We start from the raw sequence: 24406 nt of genomic DNA on the forward strand, positions 1-24406 counted from the left end.
AACAGGTAGATTCAAGCCTCTACAAACTGAGATGAAAAGTTGCTATGAATTTGCTAAAAGTTGCTATAACGTATTGCTACTCTAACAAATCTGTTATATATATATATAAAAAATAAGGTTGCCACCTAGGCCCATGCCACCGTTTTAGCCTGCCAGTCTGTTCAGAAAAGGCAGACTTACACTTTACATTCAATGTTACTCCTTGAAATAATTGTCATGCGCAAGAGAAAAGATAACACATACCCTACAATACAGACCTTCCTCATGCTAACGGATAAAATACAGCATGCATTTTACATTTGCTGTGAATGACCCGTTATTAAAACAATATCGCCCTCTGCCATCAATCAATACCAAGTACACTCACGTCCCTTTGTGTCAGTCAGCCAGCTGAAAATAGCTCCTCCCACCCCCTAAAATTTTGACTGTAAACATCCCGCAGATTTTAAAGGACGAAAGCTGGCGCCATCTTGCTTGTTGTAATGAATAAGCCAGTGGAGGGAAAATACAAGTGACTTCAGTTTTCGAGAAAAAGGGTGAAATTGGTGAGTGCAATATAGTTAAAATGACAACAAAACATTTGGATATTAAGAATTGATGTTGCTGAGGGCAGTTTCAGGTGATATGCGTTAAAAATGTTTTCTATAGCTATGCAACATGGTTAGCGAACCGGACAGATGCAAAAGCAGCTAGCTAGGATGTTCGTTCTCGCAAGCGTCGATAGCGCGTCATGTGGCTAACTATAACTAGCCAAAGAATCGGCTTCCGTAGTCACGAGTTTGCGGTGTAAATTACGCAGTGGATCAAGGTATTATTAGTCTAGATGTTAAAACAAATATGACTCTGCGATGTAGGGATACACCAATCTGAACATATTTCCAGAAAATAGTTCCTGTGCTTTGTGCTAGCTTGCCAGTGTGCTGGGAATCTCTCGACAGTAGTGTTAGCTTGCTAATAAGCTAAGATACAGGCCGACAGACCTGTTGCGCGCTTTTTTGCATAATGGAGTGCTCGATTTTTTTAGGTGCATGTGATGTTTTCTACCCAAGAATTGAATTAACAACTAAAGCGTGTTGAACACAACCTGCATCCGAACTCCTGGACATATGATTAACGTAAGTTCTAAAGTTAGCCTTACAATGCTAGTTAGCGACGTCGTAGTTAGCCAGGAAGCTAACGACTGAACGTTAAGCAGAGACGCAAGCCTTCAACTTTACGTTGGATCATAGAAATGGGTAGGACGTAACGTTAGTTAGCTTTGGCTAACGTTAGCTATCAATCCAGTAAATGTTCCAAGGATTGTGATCAAGAATGGGAGGTAATCTGTATTGAATGTATTGCATAATTAATTAATTAATTTTCGTGTCAATGATATGTAAAGGCAGGACTAGGCCAGTAAAACGTTTTCAAATAGGCAAAGAAAGCACTGTAAGCAAGCTAGCAAGCTAATATTAACGTTAGCCGTCAATTCGATTCATGGCGACATTATTAGGAGATGGAATTGCCTTTAGTTTGGTTATATGCATGTGTGTATTACATTAATAGGATTCCCATCATAAGGTTGTTCGCTTCATCAAGTGCTTTCAGTCAGAACCATGAAATCTGATTAGTCGATCTCAAGTGAAGCTACTGCGTGCCCTGCGTGATTTTGTCATGCCCCCCATATTTTTGTCCAGCTGTCCAGTAACGGCCAGGTTGGAGCACGTTTTGAACCTGCACGGGGGATCTTGTGCTTGGTTTCGAGTACTAGGATATGATGTAATCTAACCTTGGTTATTATTTGAATTGTAATCAGATTGTCATTCATTCCAGCCCCCCGTTGGCGAAGTCAATCCTGCCGCTGTAAAAACCACCGGGGGCAATGTTTTACGCCCACTTCGTCCTCAGTAAACGTGGGCCGCTAGCCAAAATTTGGCTGGCGGCTCACTGGGACAAGAAGCTGACCAAAGCCCACGTCTTTGAGTGTAACCTGGAGAGTAGTGTGGAGAGCATCATCTCGCCTAAGGTAAACCTGGGCCTCTGTCTTGTTTGGTTCTTTCCATATTGTGGCTGTTTTGTTTTCCTGTATTTAGATGACTGTGGCCTTACAGCATCCACAAACTTTGGGTCTGCATTGGTATTTTGTGGTTTATTTTCTTGACTGAGAAGTTAGTCCCTTAAGGTCTGTCCACTATCATATTTGCCCATTTTTTTGTCGTCTTCCATCCCCATCATGTGGTCACCTCCCCTGTCCCTCTGCTTCTACTCCACTGCTCTGCTGGTTTAGGTGAAGATGGCTCTGCGTACCTCCGGTCACTTGCTGCTGGGTGTGGTCAGGATCTACCACAGGAAAGCCAAATATCTCCTGGCTGATTGTAATGAAGCTTTCATCAAGATCAAGATGGCCTTTCGCCCAGGTACAGTACCACCCGATGAAAGTAGCAGGAAGTAGGCATTCAGAAGTGGATTTTGGGGAAGTGATGGAACCTTCCATTAACATAAAAAAAATACTGGTCTTATGGCCCCTGTGTCTTATTTTCTTTTGATGTCTCTTAGGTAACTTGATGCGTAACCTAATATTTTGTTTTGTTTGTCACTTAGGTGTGGTGGATCTTCCCGAGGACAACAGGGAGGCTGCTTACAATGCCATCACCCTGCCCGAAGAGTTCCATGATTTTGATCAGCCACTGCCTGATCTGGAGTGAGTAGTTAGTCTTTGATTTACTGCCATTAGCAGACGGTGTCTGTTTGGGTGATTTCTACATCTAGCCTGCTATGTGTGTTTGTGTGTGGCCTTTTTCAAAATCTGCCTTGAATGTGTTAATAATGTGTACACAGCCCACATAAAATGTGTATTTTTCGTTAATGCTGTGAATTTGTGTGTGCGGCGTTGCTAATTCTCTTTCTGCTGCTATGGATCTTCTCCACAGTGACATTGATGTAGCTCAGCAGTTCACTCTCAACCAGAGTCGCGTAGAGGAGATCACCATGAGGGAGGAAGTGGGCAACATCACACTGCTGCAGGAGAACGACTTTGGTAAAGTTGGCACACAATACTGTGCTGTGCTCTTTTGGGTGCCTAGATAAAGCACTATGCAATTGTAAGTGTCGTTTTACGGTTGTCCACTACGTTCATTGAATATTTGACTGAATTAGTGTGGTCTGCCTCTGTTGGACATCAGGTGACTTTGGCATGGATGATCGGGAGATGATGCGCGAGGAGAGTGCGTTTGAGGTGGATATCACCGCCGCCAACTCAAACCTGCTCCTGGAGTCTGAGCCTGGGACGACCAACCTGCCTGAGAAGTCTCAGCTTGACTATGATGACTTTGGGGACAACAACTTGGACAACAGTGATGGAGGAATCTTAAGTACGTAGAGATGTACTTTTTGTTCCTGTACAGTGATGGTGCTGGATGAAATACACTGGAATGTATTATTAGCCTATTTGGTGTTTTCTTCTGTGTAAAGCAGAATGATGTTTGGCATTAACCACGTTCTTGACGCCATCTGTGTCTACAAAAAGTTATGGTCACATCACCCAAATTGGCAAGCACAGATCAACAGTTGGACAGTCATTGCGATTGTTATATGATTTTTCACATTGTGCTACTTCTGGCTAGTGAGCATGCCTAGTGCATGAGAAGCACACCACTCCTGATTTGGGGAGCTTCACTGTCTGTCACACAGGGAGGAAGACCTGAATATCAAAATCATAATTGTGATAAGATTAACAGTGCACAATTAATTGTAGCCATTGTGATATAGATAACTGCATTGGTTTAAATTGCGATTGCGTTAATTTTGCAGTCCTACTGATGATATAATCGATGGAGAAATCTTTCTGTTTTAAACACTACGTCGTTGATGGACCTGTTGGTTGTACTGCTGTAGTAGTTTGTCAGTGAAAGGCCTGTGTCTTCTGAAACACATTTTAGTATCCTACTTCGATGGCTATTCTAATCACAATGTTATTACACCCCCCCAGTGGATAAGCTTCTCAGTAATGAGGATGGTGGAGGTATTTTTGATGAGCCACCCACGGTCACAGATCCGGTTCCATTGCCTCAGGGTCCTGCAGATGATGAGGATGACTTTGACAACTTCTCCCGTAAGTTTCCCCAGTTCGTTTTTGATGCCCTCATAGTTCATCCTCTCATTCTTTTCAGTTAGGCAACGTTAATGATCCTTCACCATGCTGTCATATTTTGCTAGGTCACAATAATTCATATTTTTTTATAATGATGTATACTGCAGTCTGCCATCACAAATAGTGTTAGCGTTGCTATTGATAGTATCTGATGACTCTCTTGGAACCATATATCTTGGCTATTGCATTAATGATTTTTCTCACCTTGTCATGATACTTCTGTAGGGCATGTGAAAATGTACAGACAGAAACCTAAACACTTGTCCGATGTGTTTGTCTAGCTGTGTTCCTCACGTATACTGATTTTTTTGTTTTTTGTGCAGCCGCTGGCGGTCCCGACAGCCCAGACTCTGGGCCAGCAGAGCCCTTGCCCACCATGGCCGACCACACAGAGCAGACCACTCTGGTCCACAACGAGGAGGAGGCCTTCGCTCTGGAGCCCATCGACATCACTGGTGAGACGTTGGAGTGCTTCTCGTTCCACACCCCTACATGAAAAGGGACACAACAACAAAGTTTAAGTTGTGAAACAAAATTTATGTGATTTTTATCATAAAATATGATTTATTTAAGACCAAAAACATAAAGGTACTAAATGATCACTAGATTTGCATTGGAGATCCTAGAAGTCTTGGTGGACACGTATAACCAAATAAGCTTCTTTATTTAGAGAGACTGCATCACCGTCAACAGGCTTTTTGATGTTCATTGTGTCGTCATTGCTTTGCTTTAATGATTGATGCTGAGCTACTCCAGGGTGTGCGGCATTAATGAACACTTGTGCTCCAACTCAAATCACTGTGTACTAACAAGATATTTTTTTTTTTTTTATTGTTGTGGATCAACAGTCAAGGAGACCAAGGCCAAGAGGAAGAGGAAGCTGATCGTAGACAGCCTGAAAGAGCTGGACAGCAAGACCATCCGCGCCCAGCTGAGCGACTACTCCGACATCGTCACCACGCTGGACTTGGCGCCCCCCACCAAAAAGCTGATGATGTGGAAGGAGACTGGAGGAGTGGAGAAGCTCTTCTCCCTCCCCGCCCAGCCCCTCTGGAACGGCAAGCTGCTGAAGGTGAGGAAGCATGGAATGGGTGGGTGGGTGGAGGCATGCAGGCAGTTGATGTGGAGTGCGTGGACTCGGATGTAGTTTGGAATAGCTGCTACCAAAATTTGATTAATTAAAGGTTGTATCTGCGATTGCAGGCCCAAAAAAGGCCAAAACATAAATTATCACATTAATCTAATCTTTCCTAATGATCCGCTAGCTGCCCGCCCCATAATCAGGCCGTCAAAAAAACGTGTCTCTGTAGGCAGCCCAAGGCTCTGAGATCTGCACACAAAAACAATTGCTAACATACTGGTTTTGTATGTCAGATGACATCCTCAGGGCTTAACCTGTTCAGGCACTGTGCCCGAGTTCAGGCGTGAGCCAGTATGTTTATGATTTGGAAATAGGCAATGAGACTACAGTATATATGACTTCCTCAATGTCTGATAACAGACATTTTCATTGCTTTAAGCCCTGCATCCTGTTTTTTTTTTTTTTTTGTTGTTGTTGCTTGTTTTCTTGTTGCTGTAAGTGTGAAATAAGCAGAGCTGGAAAAGTATCTGATGATCCAACACAGGATTTATCTACTAACTAACAGTTTTGAGGATGTGTTTATCAGCGTTTGAATTAAATCCCCTGAGGGCTGACGCTGTTGTGATTTTCGGCAGATGTTCACGCGCTGCCTGACTCCTCTGGTGCCGGATGAGCTGAGGAAGAGGAGGAAGGGTGGCGAGGCCGACAACCTGGACGAGTTCCTCAAGGAGCTGGAGAACCCAGAGGTGCCCCGCGTAGATGACCTCATGTCCCACACTGGCACAGTCATCGGTGAGCTCCCTGCCATACAGTTCAGATCCATGTGAAGTGATGTTCATGATGAGGCTTGTCCGTGGTAGATACTGATTGTGCTTACTTGTACACCAGTATTCCATTTATGAGATGTCCGAGTCCCAGTTTTGATCATATATGGAATATGATGTCCCAGGTTTCGAAATCGGGACATTATGATTACATGTGCAAACACAACAAAGGATACTTCAAAACCCCAGTTGTAGCAAACACAACAAAGGACACTTCAAAACCCCAGTTGTAGCAGAGATACTGCAGTTGCCCTGAATCCTCTTGTCCAGCAGTAGCACGTTTGTAATGGCAGTAGCAAGACATGACCCTTGTTTGTCAGAAGCCGCCACCGTTATGTTTTTTTCTGATTTCCTCTCTCTTCCCCCTCCAGACCAGACCATCATGGAGGAGCCCAGTATGCTGCAGACCTCCTCCATCGAGGGCAGCAGGACCACCCTGGACGAGACCCTCATGCCCCCACCCTCCCGGCAGCGCGGTCTTAAGCGCAAGTCAAATGACCTGGAGACGTCCCTGCCCGTGAGTCCGCAGTGCATGCCAGCGCAGTTTTATGTTGCTTGTTTATTTTGAGTCATTTAGTGGTCCTTTGGCTAAAGATTTATGCTCCCTTTGTTGGTATCCATAGGTTTACAGAAAATGAGCAAAATACAGACGAAAATACAGAGCACAGTCCATATCAGTATTTAGCAATGAGCTTAAATGAGACTTCAGTAGATTGCGCACACTCCCAGGTCATTCAAATAGCCTGCATTCGGCCCCAGCAGTGGCGCAACTGGCTGGGGCACCTGCACAGTACACCGGCGACCCGGGTTCGATTCCCGCCCGGTGGTCCTTTCCGGGTCCCACCCCGACTCTCTCCCACTCACTTCCTGTCAATCTCCACTATCCTATCTAATTAAAGGCATAAAAAGCCCAAAACATATAATACTAAAATAAATTAAAAAATAAAAATAAATAGCCTGCGTTCGTGCTTCCGTCCAATCCCTGCAGCGTTTCTCAAGTCCCTCCTTGCGGTTGTTTTTCTCTCTCTGCAGATGGGCCCTGTGGACCTGCCCCCAGACCAGTCGGTGCTGTCGGTGAGCCAGACCGACCTGCCCCAGGTGTCCCTGCCGCTGGAGCAGACAGCGGAGAGCATGCTGGTGCGCGAGCTCAACATGGAGGAGGAGAAGAACAAGGAGAGGAAGGACGACAGCGAGGAGGAGGAGGTGAGGCCAGGCCACCGTTAGGAACCCTCACAAAGAGGCTGTTCCCCAGTGTGTCCACCTTTATTCCTGAGCCGAACATAGGCTTCACCATGACACTCAGTATTCAGTATTCAGAAATCCATTTTTCTGTTTCCGGCCAAAGCTGCGTTGTATTGATTTTAATGCTATGGTAGACAGTGCATGACTCTTTCCTAACTTATGTGTTTTTTAATTATTTTGTTCTGTCAGTGTGTGCTTCACCTCACTGTGTGTTCACTGTGTGCCGAGTGTTTCACTAATTCACGGAGTGGGATAAATGCAGAGACTACGTTTAAATACTTAGAGACTCTTGACTCCACCACATGGGCTCACCTTTGTTTTTGTTTTTGTTTACTCTCCTTTGCGTGCAACAGGAGGAAGAAATCCAGAGCGGAGACCAGGATCAGGAAGAGAGACGCTGGAACAAGAGGACCCAGCAGATGTTGCATGGTCTGCAGGTGAGACACTTGAGCTGGGTTGGGTGGCACTGAGTTTGGGTCACCAGCACTCTGACCTACTTCTGGGACACCCCCCCACCCACCCACCCATGACCCTCTGCTAACATGCCACATACAGATGTCTACCTATCAATTTTTTGCATGGTGTCTGATTCAAAAGAAATTTCTTCTGTTTAGTATTGCCTCAGTAAAAGTTTGCGTGCCTAAAATGGCAATTGTGGATTTGTAGGTATAATAACAAATATAAAATCAGTCTGCTTTATGAAATGAGCAGAAACTGAACATATATAATGTATGTAAGTCCTTTTTGAGAGAAATTAGTACTTTTGATATGACTAAAAGATAAAACTTGCATTCTTGTTGTGTCTTCAGAGGGTCGTAGCCAAGACTGGACAGACCTCCATTAGTCTCCTGGACCTGTGCAAGAACAACAACAAGAAGCAGGCTGCCGCCAAGTTCTACAGTTTCCTCGTGCTGAAGAAGCAGCAGGCTGTGGATCTGACTCAGGCCGAGCCATACAGCGACATCATCGCCACGCCTGGGGCCAGATTCCATATTGTATAGACAGATTCTTTTTTTTTTTTTACTTTGTTTTTCTTTTTTTTTTACGTATATTATTGTTATTACGCTCATGTGTGGATGGGGGTGGGGGTTGGGGTTTTGGGATGTTTTTACCTTCAAAAGATCATCATCATGCCGTTGTTTTTATTGTAAAGCCAGGAGCAAGTGTGTGACGGCAACAATGCATGTTTGAAATCAGGCTACTGTGGTCCAAACCTGTCTACCACTGGGACTAGACGATAGTGTTTTCTAATTCATTTGCTAACCAGTTAAAGTTGGTTCAGTTACTTACCATAGTCAACCATGCTAAAGTTTTTTATCTTTGTTGGAGGGGTGGGGTGGGATGGGCTGGGGTGTTATGTTGTTCCTCCTCTTAAATCTCTAAGCACTAGGACCATTTCCTGTTTTGTCATTAAATGTACAGCAAAAAATGTCATGGAGTCCAATAAAATAGTTTTAAGAGTTTGTACCCAAGACAAAAATTTTCTGACTACTGCAAAGCTCTAGATTCTTAAATGTTGACTGATTTCGCCTTGCTACATTGGAAGAGGATACTGGATTAAAATTGGTGAGATTCACTTGTCTGTTGGGATGTGGATTGCCAGATCTGACATTTGTTACTTTTTTACTGTCTGCCCATTTTGTTTTCAAAAGTTTTGTCCTAGTTTATAACGTTTGGAAACCTACTGTTAAAACACAGATCTTTGTATTATTTCATAAGTCTTCTTTCATGAATGCTAAAATTATTTTATGAGAGAAGTTTATTTTCTCGATGAATATTTGTAAAAAATGGCTGAACTTGTTGTTTGTAGTCTTTCACAATAAAACGTAGTTTAAATGTAACTTTTTGGCCTTTTTTAAACGTTTAGTCAAATGAAAGCTGTGCACACACCCCAATGTTCTTCAGACTTTTTTGTAGCCTCTGAACCATAGTAAGAACAGCTGGCAGCCGCGTATTTTTTTCTACCCGGAACCAGTAGGCTGACGGACCTAAATACAGGAACCTCTCGCGACTCCGTTTCCTCCCCCTCTCTCGTGTAAGGTTCCGTTATTCTAGCGAAATTAGCGATTGTTCAGCGAAAATAAGACTTCCGGTTGAGCAGAATTTGCTAAATAAAAGTCGCGTAATACACAACGTGTTCTAGACCTGTTTTTTTAGCAGATTCGGTCTTTGTAGGTACGCAAACCCGTGTATAATTGCTCAAGTTCGATTGACTTGTCAGATGAAATGGAGAATTTTGAACCTGTCGCTATCCTGAGTGTCTGCACGTAATTCTTCATAACGTACTGATTCACTAGGTGCAACACCCAAACGGGTCCGTGCAGACACTAATTACATACAGAATATCGGTCCATTTGATTTGCTTTATATCCATTTAATATGCTTTACTGTTTACAGGACACAAGACCAGAAATCAAATGCCTAACAATAAAAAATAAGCGAAACAAATGTGGTAAATGTTTTGTTTAAATTTTATTTTATTGTTCTTCATTTAATTTGCAATAAATATTTAATAGGTTTAAGAATGTGTAATTCTATTGCATGAGTAGTTTCATTGTTTCCTTATCAACAATCAGTTGTTTGTTTAGGCCTATTTAGGCTACACATAAATACTGAAGAATTAATGATACAATGCCGCAATTTAGAATGCACATTTATTAATAAAGCTAATGTTTTAACCCCAATGAACAGTGAACAGCTGGAAGACACATGCATTATATTCAAAATCTGAGGGTCAAGTCACAGTAACGTCGTACAGCACTGAAATGTAGAGTAGTTTAAAAACAGAAGAGACAGTACAAAACATGCACATGTATTAATTAAGCTGATGTTTTAACCCCATGTCAGTGGTATAAAATCAATACTTTTGTTAATCCACACAACTTCAGTAATAACGAATTTGTGGTCATCTTATGCAGATGCTTGGTCAATGATGATGACCTAACTCAGGCACTGGAGTCGTAGCTCTCATCCTGCGGTGCATCCTTCAGGAACAGTGAACAGCTAGAAGACACATGCATTATATTCAAAATCTGAGGGTCAAGTCACAGTAACGTCATACAGCACTGAAAGTACAAAACGGTTAACAGTAGTTAAATATAGCAAAAGACACTACGCCTAAAATAACACTAAGGCAGTTTACCAGGTAATTCAGTAAATGGTACATAAAGTTGCCTACAGTACATTATAATTTCCAAAAAAATACATAATAATTAGCCAATTAGTGACCCAATTGGCCAAATACTTTTCTACCAACACAAGGTAATGCCATGGGGAGTTGAACCCCACCCTGGTAAAACCAGAAGTGCCACCACCAACATTTTTTGCCTTTTTGTAGGGAAAAGCAAAACCTGCATTACACACAATATGATACAATTAAGCCTAGTGTTAAGCTAATTAATGACATACATATGTAATGCAGGGAAAACGAAACCAATTAGCCTTCAAATGTAGACATTAATCAGTAAACTGAATTGTTTGTGTTTAAGCTGACATTATATGATAAGAAGCTACATGGACATAACATGCAAATGTGTGTGTGGTACCCTTTGGTAGCTTTAAAGTCAGGTTTCTACCAACATAGCCTAGTACATTATTCCGAGAGCTGAAGGACCTTACAGTGCATACAACTGGCACTAAACAAATACAATGTACTTCAGAAATGATGTCTAAATAAACTACATAGTCCATTCCTTGTCTCACCAGCTGGGAGGACCAGAGAAGCGTCATGTCTAACCTGCTAACGCAGGGAATAGGCAGTTATACACTTTCAGGCAATAATAATAATACAAATATGTGACCTGAGAGTGCTAGGCTACCACTCATGACACTCTGTACAACTTGTGGCAAGTGTCTGCATCACATAGGCCTAATTCACACTGAACCAGAGTATTGAAGAGTATTCAGATAGAAAAAGAGTATTCATATTAAGGTAGGTAATAGTATAGTATAGTATACATCGCCAGGTACGTTGCATATTTCCTTAAGTCTGTAGAATATTTAAGCCTATGCTTATGCTGGTTTCATTTAACAGGCAGACATGGATGTCTTCTATGTTCACATTAACGCTCTGGGATTTGTTTCCCTGTGACATATTATTGATTTAAGATCATAGGTGAAATGATACCGTTGTTATCATGACGTTTATCACGTTATGATCTCTATTTACATCGTCTGCCTTTATACCCAGATCTCGATGGCAAAGAATGGTCCAATAATGTCCATGTGTTGGTGTCTGACATCGAAACGCAAAAGAGCTGCTGCACTACAGGAATTCAGCAATCTTTTTCACACCACACATAGCCTGACAATTACAAAACACTTGTAACCATGTATGACTGGCCCTTCCTCCAACTGTTCCTACACCTGTTATCTTCCTATCCTGACTGTCTGGTCTTATGCCTTTTTTTCCCCTTATGGTTTCTTCTCTCTGCCCAGTTAATGCTTAGGGATGGCGGAGCACATCTACCCCCAGAAGGTGGTAAACAATGCCACCATTCGAACCCTACAAAAACAATTCCTTTGCCATGCTGGAAAGTTAGAACATTGCATAGCCTACATTGTATTTTTACTCACCATACTGACCTCAAATTGTCTGCGCTGTAATTTTTTTTCACACCGCACACAGCTGACCTTTACAAAATACTGACCGTTACACTAACCATGTATGGCTTTGCGATCATACATTCTCACCATTGTCGACATAAGTATTATGTATAACTGCACATGAAAACAGAAGTTTGATAGTCTACCTCTGACCACAGCACAGGGTTACGGCACGCCAAGTGCTGGATAACATCATTTGCATTTACAATGGCTTGAGTTACAATATCAAACCAGCAATTATTCATATGGTTGAATGATAGGACAGATTTGGCGTAAAGTCTCCTTTTTCGACTAAGCCTACACACTGAGCTTTCTTGCTTCTCATTGAAATGACACCTTCCTTATAATGACGTTTATCGCGTGTTATGATCTCTTTATTTACACCGTCTGCCTTTATACCCAGATCTCGATGGCAAAGAATGGTCCAATAATGTCCATGTGTTGGTGTTCCCCTGTGATATATTATTGATTTAAGATCATAGGTCACATCAGTTGACTGATATTGCATTATGGATGTATGACACGGATTTCCTAATTACTGTTTTCTTACCTGCCCTGGGGATGATTACAATTAAAATGTCAGGAATGTGTGTAAAACGTATGGTGTCTTTACTTGCAACCACATTGAAATGCATGTTTAACCTACACAAATACACAAATCTCTCTCCCTAAACCATAAATGTATGGGGTACACGAGATCTGCCGGATCATTGTGGTTGCCTAGATCGATAGATGGGAACAGCCTGCTAATGTCCTCCAACACGGGCATTATGTGTGACATGTTGATTGTACAATTATTTTGTTGAACACAAAGCCGTAGGAGATTTAAATAGCTCTGAGGCAAATGTCGGCTCTGTGATGGGTGCGCTCTAAGGTGCTGGATAACAACACCTACATTTAAAATTGCTTGCGTTACAGCATTAAACCAGCAATTATTCATACGATTATCAAATCTGTTACAAGTTGGACAGATTTGGGGCAAAGTTTTCTTTTTCGACTAAGCCTTATATGCGCTTGCTTCTCATTTAACCCACACATTCTTGTCTGTGGTGACGGTGGAGACTGATAAGACCTTTTTAAATTTTGTGGAATACTCGGTTTTTTACTCCAGCCTTCCTCTGGCTCTGTCTCAACTTGTTCTGTTTTCATCTTTATCACAAAACTGCCTTTCTCGGGCCTAAATGTATGGGGTACATAAGGTCTGCTGGATCATTGTGGTTACCTAGATGGATAGATGAAACACCCTCTAAAATATTGTTCTATCGTATTATTTTGTTCAGCACAAAGCCGGAGTTTTACATAACTCTGAGGCAAATGTCGGCTCTGTGATGAGTGTGGTTTTAATCGCTAGACAACATCTACTTTTAAAATGGCCTTGCACCACCTTTCAACAGGTATCACCACACCCAACAGCAGGGATGTACAGTGCTACAAAATAAGAATTTGACCTCGAAACGCAAAAGAGCTGCTGCGCTACAGGAATTCAGCAATCTTTTTCACATCACACATAGCCTGACAATTACAATTATATTTTTGGAGCATGAAAACACCACAGTCTAGCCTACCCTAAAGCGTACTTACCCTTGTCCAGCAGTGTAAAGCACTTCGGACAAGGTCCTCAAAATCCTTCCCGGCCTTTTCAATTGTGCGACTCCAAGTTATGTTATTACTTGGAGCCGTAATACATACCAGGTCAGGAGTCTGTGGCATGGTGACTGCCTGTAACCTTAGCAGCAGCCCCCGGCGTGCTGTCGAACCTGAAGGTCAGACCGCTGACCGGCATGGTCACAATCCCATCTACCAGACATCGAAGATGGGAAGCCCCAAATACCATGACAAACTAAAGAAATGCATACATTTGCAAATGACAAGTCAAACAGCTCACACAACCAGTTGTCAAAAATTTAGTTTTAGTGGCAAGGCACTAATTACAATGTCTTTATTCTAAATTATAAGTCCTAAATGGAATAGTCAGACTGCAAAAACCTATAGCGATCTTCGTATGGCACCCTGATTGAAATTGCATTACTTATAACTTATCCTAACTGAAGTAGTACTAAACTTAACTTAACTCACCTGTCAATGGGTCTGGAAAGACCATCTTGTGGCAGTGACCTGTGAGCTCAGATCTCGGCCACTGCATAGGACGGTGGCGATATCCTGTACCATACATGGCGTTCATTTTTCCTTACACATGCGATGCGAGTTTTTCAAGTGAGCGTTCAGAGCAGCCACACCAAAAACGCAAAACACTGTTAAAATCATGATGGATGCATTGCTTTTTATAACTTACTGTATGTGCAATGCTTTCTCTAACATCAGTTTACTACATTAGTCTACTGCATATTTTGGGAGCATGAAAACACCACAGTCTAGTCTACCCTAAAGCGTACCCTTGTCCAGCAGTGTAAAGCACTTTCGGACAAGGTCTAACAACATGTCATCCATGCCAAAGGACACCAGACCTACACAATAGAAACCACCAGCAGGAACTGCAAAGTACACATTACTTAGAAGGCCTGTTAGACCACAATCTGGGGGGCTACTCTTGACACGGACCTTGGCCTTGATACAATGGCTGGAGGCGGTGTTGGGGGGTTCAGGTGCAGGTACGAAGCACACTGCAGAAGGTCCACCAACACAAGCATGCCTCTGTCATCACTCAAGTGGACACCGTCCCAACACCATAGGTCTGTGTTATGGTATAAGTATAAGTATATATCTCTCTCTCACTCTCTCTCTCTCTCTCTCTCTCTCACACACACACACACACACACACTTGATGTTGTCAGTTCATGTCATAGCAACTGCATAGCCACTTGTGCATGTGAACCACCAATGTTCACACACATATGCATGCACACTCTCTCTCTCTCTCTCTCACACTCCCTCTCAAACACATACACACACACACACACTCTCTCTCTCTCTCTCTCTCTCTCTCTCTCTCACTCACACACACACATACACACACACACTTGATGTTGTCAGTTCATGTCATAGCAACTGCATAGCCACTTGTGCATGTGAACCACCAATGTTCACACACATATGCATGCACACTCTCTCTCTCTCACACACACACACACACACACACACACACTTGATGTTGTCAGTTCATGTCATGGCATAGCCTCTCTCTCACTCTCTCTCTCTCTCTCTCTCTCTCTCTCTCTCTCTCTCTCTCACACACACACACAAACACACTAACACACACACACAGACACTCTCTCTCTCTCTCTCTCTCACACACACACACACACACACACAGACACACTTGATGTTGTCAGCTCATGTCATGTCATAGCACTTGTGCATGTGAACCACCAATGTTCGCACACATATGCACTCTCTCTCTCTCTCTCTCTCTGTCACTCACACACACACACACTTGATGTTGTCAGTTCATGTCATGGCATAGCCTCTCTCTCACTCTCTCTCTCTCTCTCTCTCTCTCTCTCTCACACACACACACACACACACACACACACACACAAAAACACACACACATACACACACTTGATGTTGTCAGTTCATGTCACTTGTGCATGTGAACCAATGCATGATATGCACACTCTCACTCTCTCTGTCACTCTCTCACACACACACAAACACACTTGATGTTATCAGTTCATGTCATGTCATCACTCTCTCTCTCTCACACACACACACACACACACACACACACACACTCAAGCTGATGATGTGAGGATGTCATTTCACCCCCATGTTAAGGGGGCACAAGACTTAGTTTTCTTAGCTCAACAACTTGAATGTCACTATACCATACCATTGTTTACGACGCGGTTGGCACATGATGATGCCCGTAGGCCGCCCGGGCGATTCAATCCGCATAAATTGTATATTTTCTGAAAGCTGATGATGTGAGGATGTCATTTCACCCCCATGTTGAGGGGGCACAAGACTTAGTTTTCTTAGCTCAACAACTTGAATGTCACTATACCATACCATTGCTTACGACGCGGTTGGCACATGATGATGCCCGTAGGCCGCCTGGGCGATTCAATCCGCATAAATTGTATATTTTCTGAAAGCTGATGATGTGAGGATGCCATTTCACCCCCATGTTGAGGGGGCACAAGACTTAGTTTTCTTAGCTCAACAACTTGAATGTCACTATACCATACCATTGATTGTGATGCGGTTGGCACATGATGATGCCCGTAGGCCGCCCGGGCGATTCAATCCGCATAAATTGTACATTTTCTGAAAGCTGATGATGTGAGGATGCCATTTCACCCCCATGTTGAGGGGGCACAAGACTTAGTTTTCTTAGCTCAACAACTTGAATGTCACTATACCATACCATTGATTGTGATGCGGTTGGCACATGATGATGCCCGTAGGCCGCCCGGGCGATTCAGTCGACATAAATTGTACATTTTCAGAAAGCTGATGGTGTGAGGATGCCATTTCACCCCCATGTTGAGGGGGCACAAGACTTAGTTTTCTTAGCTCAACAACTTGAATGTCACTATACCATACCATTGATTGTGATGCGGTTGGCACATGATGATGGCCGTACGCCGCCCGGGCGATTCAGTCGACATAAATTGTACATTTTCAGAAAGCTGATGATGTGAGGATGCCATTTCACCCCCATGTTAAGGGGGCACAAGACTTAGTTTTCTTAGCTCAACAACTTGAATGTCACTATACCATACCATTGTTTACGACGCGGTTGGCACATGATGATGCCCGTAGGCCGCCTGGGCGATTCAATCCGCATAAATTGTATATTTTCTGAAAGCTGATGATGTGAGGATGCCATTTCACCCCCATGTTGAGGGGGCACAAGACTTAGTTTTCTTAGCTCAACAACTTGAATGTCACTATACCATACCATTGATTGTGATGTGGTTGGCACATGATGATGCCCGTACGCCGCCCGGGCGATTCAGTCGACATAAATTGTACATTTTCAGAAAGCTGATGATGTGAGGATGGCATTTCACCCCCATGTTAAGGGGGCACAAGACTTAGTTTTCTTAGCTCAACAACTTGAATGTCACTATACCATACCATTGTTTACGACGCGGTTGGCACATGATGATGCCCGTAGGCCGCCTGGGCGATTCAATCCGCATAAATTGTATATTTTCTGAAAGCTGATGATGTGAGGATGCCATTTCACCCCCATGTTGAGGGGGCACAAGTCTTAGTTTTCTTAGCTCAACAACTTGAATGTCACTATACCATACCATTGCTTACGACGCGGTTGGCACATGATGATGCCCGTACGCCGCCCGGGCGATTCAGTAGACATAAATTGTATATTTTCTGAAAGCTGATGATGTGAGGATGTCATTTCACCCCCATGTTGAGGGGGCACAAGACTTAGTTTTCTCAGCTCAACAACTTGAATGTTACTATACCATACCATTGATTGTGATGCGGTTGGCACATGATGATGCCCGTAGGCCGCCCGGGCGATTCAATCCGCATAAATTGTACATTTTCTGAAAGCTGATGATGTGAGGATGCCATTTCACCCCCATGTTGAGGGGGCACAAGACTTAGTTTTCTTAGCTCAACAACTTGAATGTCACTATACCATACCATTGATTGTGATGCGGTTGGCACATGATGATGCCCGTAGGCCGCCCGGGCGATTCAGTCGACATAAATTGTACATTTTCAGAAAGCTGATGGTGTGAGGATGCCATTTCACCCCCATGTTGAGGGGGCACAAGACTTAGTTTTCTTAGCTCAACAACTTGAATGTCACTATACCATACCATTGATTGTGATGTGGTTGGCACATGATGATGCCCGTACGCCGCCCGGGCGATTCAGTCGACATAAATTGTACATTTTCAGAAAGCTGATGATGTGAGGATGGCATTTCACCCCCATGTTAAGGGGGCACAAGACTTAGTTTTCTTAGCTCAACAACTTGAATGTCACTATACCATACCATTGCTTACGACGCGGTTGGCACATGATGATGCCCGTACGCCGCCCGGGCGATTCAGTCGACATAAATTGTATATTTTCTGAAAGCTGATGATGTGAGGATGTCATTTCACCCCCATGTTGAGGGGGCACAAGACTTAGTTTTCTCAGCTCAACAACTTGAATGTCACTATACCATACCATTGATTGTGATGCGGTTGGCACATGATGATGCCCGTAGGCCGCCCGGGCGATTCAATCCGCATAAATTGTACATTTTCTGAAAGCTGATGATGTGAGGATGCCATTTCACCCCCATGTTGAGGGGGCACAAGACTTAGTTTTCTTAGCTCAACAACTTGAATGTCACTATACCATACCATTGATTGTGATGCGGTTGGCACATGATGATGCCCGTAGGCCGCCCGGGCGATTCAGTCGACATAAATTGTACATTTTCAGAAAGCTGATGGTGTGAGGATGCCATTTCACCCCCATGTTGAGGGGGCACAAGACTTAGTTTTCTTAGCTCAACAACTTGAATGTCACTATACCATACCATTGATTGTGATGCGGTTGGCACATGATGATGCCCGTACGCCGCCCGGGCGATTCAGTCGACATAAATTGTACATTTTCAGAAAGCTGATGATGTGAGGATGCCATTTCACCCCCATGTTGAGGGGGCACAAGACTTAGTTTTCTTAGCTCAACAACTTGAATGTCACTATACCATACCATTGATTGTGATGCGGTTGGCACATGATGATGCCCGTAGGCCGCCCGGGCGATTCAATCCGCATAAATTGTACATTTTCTGAAAGCTGATGATGTGAGGATGCCATTTCACCCCCATGTTGAGGGGGCACAAGACTTAGTTTTCTTAGCTCAACAACTTGAATGTCACTATACCATACCATTGATTGTGATGCGGTTGGCACATGATGATGCCCGTAGGCCGCCCGGGCGATTCAGTCGACATAAATTGTACATTTTCAGAAAGCTGATGGTGTGAGGATGCCATTTCACCCCCATGTTGAGGGGGCACAAGACTTAGTTTTCTTAGCTCAACAACTTGAATGTCACTATACCATACCATTGATTGTGATGTGGTTGGCACATGATGATGCCCGTACGCCGCCCGGGCGATTCAGTCGACATAAATTGTACATTTTCAGAAAGCTGATGATGTGAGGATGGCATTTCACCCCCATGTTAAGGGGGCACAAGACTTAGTTTTCTTAGCTCAACAACTTGAATGTCACTATACCATACCATTGTTTACGACGCGGTTGGCACATGATGATGCCCGTAGGCCGCCTGGGCGATTCAATCCGCATAAATTGTATATTTTCTGAAAGCTGATGATGTGAGGATGCCATTTCACCCCCATGTTGAGGGGGCACAAGTCTTAGTTTTCTTAGCTCAACAACTTGAATGTCACTATACCATACCATTGATTGTGATGCGGTTGGCACATGATGATGCCCGTACGCCGCCCGGGCGATTCAGTCGACATAAATTGTATATTTTCTGAAAGCTGATGATGTGAGGATGTCATTTCACCCCCATGTTGAGGGGGCACAAGACTTAGTTTTCTTAGCTCAACAACTTGAATGTCACTATACCATACCATTGTTTATGATGCGGTTGGCACATGATGATGCCCGTAGGCTGCCCGGGCGATTCAATCCGCATAAATTGTACATTTTCTGAAAGCTGATGATGTGAGGATGCCATTTCACCCCCATGTTGAGGGGGCACAAGACTTAGTTTTCTTAGCTCAACAACTTGAATGTCACTATACCATTCCATTGCTTGTGATGTGGTTGGCACATTATGATGCCCGTACGCCGCCCGGGCGATTCAGTAGACATAAATTGTATATTTTCTGAAAGCTGATGATGTGAGGATGCCATTTCACCCCCATGTTGAGGGGGCACAAGACTTAGTTTTCTTAGCTCAACAACTTGACAACAATGTCTAATTAATTAACAACCTAATAAACAATAAATAATACTATACAAATCATAACACATAAGAAGCTTCATAAACTAAACGTATTTTTGAACATTTAACCAGTTTTTTCCTAATAAATTATTTATTTCACATTTATAATATTTATAATTATTTATTTCATATTCACATGTTATAGGGTTAGTCAAATCAAAAGTTTGTTTCATTATTCTGAACGATCTCCATTAAACCCAATGTGGTTAGCGGGACTTTTATTTTGAAAAAATGGCTAACTCTTAGCCGCCTTTGCTAGCAATAGATACATCCGGCACGAACATTCTATTTTCGCTAGGTTCACGCTGCTCTCGTGTAAGAATGGCCGCACGCAAAGAATCGACGACCGCAGCTGCGGTGTTATCGTCCAATACACTGGACTCACCGGTGAAGACGATCCAAATTGAGGGACTTGTAAGTAAACTTATATTTCATACTTTGTGTGTATCCCGAGAACAAAGGCGGGCCATTGATGTGTTACACACACTGGTGGCGTGATCACAATCTGCTGATGCTCTTTAGCTTGCTAGCAAGCCATGCTAGAATTGAGTGTCGGCAAAACGGGCATCATTGAAGCATGCCCCCAGAAACACTAAGTTGGTGCGTTAGCATTGCTCCCGTTTTTTGTTGTTGTTTAGGTCTCGGCAGTGTTCACTGTGTTCACACTCAACCGCTTATTTTGTCAGCATCGATAATACTAGTAACATTGGTGCAGTCAATGACCGGGGATTGTGCGGCGATAACGTTAGCCTACATCTGGCTACAAGCATACTGATGGCTAACGTTCTGAGCCTTGTGTTCACACAGATGTAAAATATGTAGAAGCTAATGGTCAGCCCATCACCACGAGTAGCTTGTGAGGCTTTTTCTGTCGAGCAAATTGTGTAATACAGTTTAATTACCAGTATAGGCATTGGCGATTTGACAATGAGTTGCTGGACATATGATCTTAGACGATTTCCTTGATTCATCATCTAGATGGGGCAGTTTGACCTCAGAAATGGAGTATCTGAATGCACCCTACAAGGAAGCGCTATGAAAAACAGAAATATATTATTTCAGTTTCTCCATATGTGAATACAGCAGTTGGTCTGGTCTCTAAAAAATATCTTTTTAATGTAATACATTACCGATGAAAAGTTTTGAAACGCCTACTCCTTTATGGCTCTTTCGTTTTTGACTATTGTCCGTTACCAGGGGTGGATAACTGAACGGGCCTATCGGACACAGGGTAAGGGGCCAAGACTGAAGCCCAAGAATGGGTCCCCTTAGTGAAATAACTTGGGTTATGTTATGTCTTAATAGGGCCCCTCAATCATATACCATAGGTTATGATGTTCACCCCTGATAGCTGAATGGGGCCCCTCAGTCAAATAACACAGGTTACACACACAGCAGCCAACTTTTGTTATGATGACAGCATTTCACACTCTTGGCGTTCTCTCAACTGTTTTAAGTTAGACACTGGGAATGGTTTTTCAACTGTAATGCAGCCAAGCAGCCAATGTATGGGAACACCTTCAGGATTGTTGGAAAAACATGCTTAGTGTCTAACTTCAGGTGATTGAGCGAATCCCAAGAGTGTGAAATTCTGTCATTACAGCAAAAGTTGGCTGCTTTGAAGAGCCAAAAAATTTAACTTTGTGTACACTTTTTTTGTTAAATAACCCAACATGTTATTTTAGTGTTTTGAGTTTTCAGTGTTCTCCAATGTAAAAATAGTTAGAAAAGAGTAAGTGTTTTTGACCAGTAGTGTACATTTTTACCTCTTAAAATCTCCAAAAAGTGGTACTTTGTAGTTAAAGAGAAACAGTTCACGATAATAGTTATCTGTGTATTTCTGTTAATGATGTTAAAAATGACAACTCTAACTTTGTTTTAGGTTGTGCACTTGCTCCTGTCGCCACAAGAGGGCAATGTTGTTCCAGACAGGAACCCTCCAAAATCCATCAATAACCATAACAGCCGTTTGAACAAATGAAATGCGTGTTTACCATCCATGCTCAAACATTAGGCTTAAACAGTCAACTCCTTTTTGCCATTCAAAGTTTATTTAGCAACAAAACCAAACGTCTACATTTATTGTCTGGCATCTAATGAATTTCTTCCACGAGAGGTCTTTGTTGGGAAGGCGTATGGTACAAAGCTGTATTGCTGCTGCAGATAAAATTCTTGAGTTATTTCTGCTAAAGAAGTTGAAATGGCTAAGCTATTTGTATGCTTATATGATAATGTCTATTCATTTTGAGCTGCCAGCAATTGAAGGGGAAGTTCCCAGAGGAAACCTCATTGTAAATAATTCACCTGTCTTTATTGGAAGATATTGCTTGAGCATTGCGTCAGTACGATGTCGAGAGGAGCTTTAAAGATGCCTTGCAAACACAGTTCACACACAATGTAAAATGCACTGGCAGTTATGAAAATTCTCTGAAGCCATAAATACGTCTGATTGGAAGCTCAGCACGCGGAACTCTGTAGTTCCGAGTGCTTGGCCCTCAACTATGGAGAGAACCCTGTTGAAAGGCAAGGTTTGACCACAGTGGGAGAGGTCGAGAAGAGAGGGCAGAAGCTGTGCATAGAAAGAACTCCAATCTACCCCTCAGCTAACGGGCTGGAGAACAAAGACTAGTATTGAAGGTGTACCGTCACACCGGTGTGAAGGGAATGTTGGAAAATGAATATTCTAAAGAATATCAACATAGAATTTTAGAACCCTCAATTGTTGCGGAACGGAATCTTATGTTAGAATGTTGAAAAACCCACACCTTTAGGGGTTAAAAGATTCTAGAATGGCAGCAGGACATATGACTAGTTAACACAGTTCTCTGTCTGTCCTCATATATCCACTGACCTATGCCACTGACCCACAGGCCAACAGAGTTTGTAGTTGTTGTGCGTGATATGATGTCCAAATGAAGGCGTTTCAGCTGATCCTACTATGGTCTTCATCTGTCCCCTTGTTTCTGGCAGGGTCCAAAGATGATGCTGAGTAAGTTACAGTGGATGTGTGTGTCCTTTAAACAAAAAAGAATACTAAAAGAGTTTAAAAGAGTTCAATTATCAAATGCAACATGTGGTACTTGACATGCATTAGCACATGGAACTCTGAAGCCAAATCGAGAAAATAGATAGTGGCTCATTCAGCCTCTTCTGTAACTGTAATAAGAAGGTTGTGTGTGTGTGTGTGTGTGTGTGGTGCTCAGAAAAGGGTGAAATTGGACTAGCTGTGTGTCTTTAGAGGACAAAGCCAAGACAGGTGTTGGACAGGGTTAGGTAGTCTGACGTGGCTGCTAATGACCCCCCCCCCCCCCCAACACCACCACCACCAAACACACACGTACTCCAATGCAACAAATCACTTGTTTTAACCCTTTAGATTCGGAAATTGGTTTCCAGTTTCTCACCTCCACTACTACAACACCCCGATCCCTAAGTCACTGACACAACACCCCGATCCCTAAGTCACTGACACAACACCCCGATCCCTAAGTCACTGACACAACACTCCGATCCCTAAGTCACTGACACAACACCCCATTGTTCTCAGTGTTCTCAGAGGAAGCGCTAGCTTGAGCCTTATTTTACTTTGTTGTGCCCAGCTGATATTGAGTAAGGGAGAGTTGTCCTTGCTTCGGCCATGCCAGCCATTTTCCTCTTTAATATTTTAAGAGAGGAAGCAGGTGCAGAGCCTGCATAGTGAATGATTGAAGGCACCAGGGCCTTTGAAAAGCTCCCTGCGGTGCAGAACCTTGTCCTCCAGATGAAAGATTGGCAGTGGAACTTCTGCATCGACAGAAGTAGGGTCTCTTCTCGTACCGTGAAGCTTCTCTCCCGACCTTTCTCCCTCTCCACCTGCACCCTGATGCTCACTGACATGGAGAAAGAGAGCGAGAGAGGGGGGAGAGAGAGACGGTGAGCGAGATAACCTTAAAGGAAATAGAACAGCCTTTGACAAGCACCTTTCATCCATAGGCTGTTGTGCTCAGTATTCTTGACCTGTCCTTGTGATGCGGTCCATTTTTAAAGCAGAGCAGCATTACAGAAAGATCTTCTGCCAGTTGTGATTCGCACTTTCGTTTCCACACCACTCACTCATACGGCTGTGCCTGTTATGAAAGAATGAGCACCTCAGATTTTGTGATCTTGACTTCTTTCGTGACCTTTTGCCAACGCCCCTGTGGTTATCAGTGGTTTGATGTGTGGCGGCTTTGGACCGTTCTTAATGCTGCAGGGCCAGTCTCCTTCTTGGGTCAGTATTCCTGGAGAAAAACTACACAGGACATCCATTATACATTAGTTCCCACACACACCAAACCACCCCGAGTAATCACAGGCGATGCTGCGTACTTATTACGCTGCCTGACAGCCTTAGGCTGAGCTTACAAGTGGCCCCCTGTCAGAATCTGCCCCATTGCGGAAGGCGCTCGTTTCCTTTTGGTTGGCGTGGCGTAGCTCTTATCGCCGTGATGTATACTCCTCTCCTCATTGTTTTCGTGTGGGCCTTTTTAAGCCTTATCTTCTAGGCGCTCTTTTCTTTGACTCCTGCATCTTCATTCGTAACGGGTTTGGGACATCTGTGAAGAAGCTTTTCTCTGCGTG

The 24406-nt window shown here is 43.2% G+C and overlaps 2 protein-coding genes across 3 annotated transcripts in view; both read left to right on the plus strand.

Moving 5' to 3' along the window:
• Positions 1-419: 419 nt before the first annotated feature.
• On the plus strand, positions 420-9117 carry LOC121720372 (double-strand-break repair protein rad21 homolog A-like). Of its 2 annotated transcripts, none has more exons than XM_042106412.1 (14): positions 420-545; positions 1813-2005; positions 2267-2396; positions 2581-2680; positions 2910-3016; positions 3162-3350; positions 3968-4090; positions 4453-4584; positions 4978-5201; positions 5846-6002; positions 6406-6551; positions 7067-7237; positions 7630-7713; positions 8086-9117. In XM_042106412.1, exons 2-14 carry the CDS (start codon positions 1862-1864, stop codon positions 8275-8277), a joined length of 1899 nt encoding a protein of 632 aa, XP_041962346.1. In that variant the 5' UTR covers positions 420-545; positions 1813-1861; the 3' UTR covers positions 8278-9117. The 2 variants fall into 2 exon arrangements, with proteins under 2 accessions (XP_041962346.1, XP_041962347.1); XM_042106413.1 differs by lacking the exon at positions 420-545 and adding an exon at positions 955-1115.
• A 10948-nt stretch (positions 9118-20065) lies between these two features.
• The window catches only part of LOC121720388 (eukaryotic translation initiation factor 3 subunit H), a 35117-nt gene continuing 30776 nt past the window's right edge, over positions 20066-24406 (plus strand). Inside the window, exon 1 of the mRNA XM_042106445.1 lies at positions 20066-20221. Within this exon, the coding sequence (XP_041962379.1) occupies positions 20129-20221 (93 nt within the window). The 5' untranslated portion in view covers positions 20066-20128. The remainder of the gene's footprint in view (positions 20222-24406) is intronic.

Source organism: Alosa sapidissima, chromosome 10 (assembly GCF_018492685.1).
Source record: "Alosa sapidissima isolate fAloSap1 chromosome 10, fAloSap1.pri, whole genome shotgun sequence".
NCBI lineage: Eukaryota > Metazoa > Chordata > Actinopteri > Clupeiformes > Clupeidae > Alosa > Alosa sapidissima.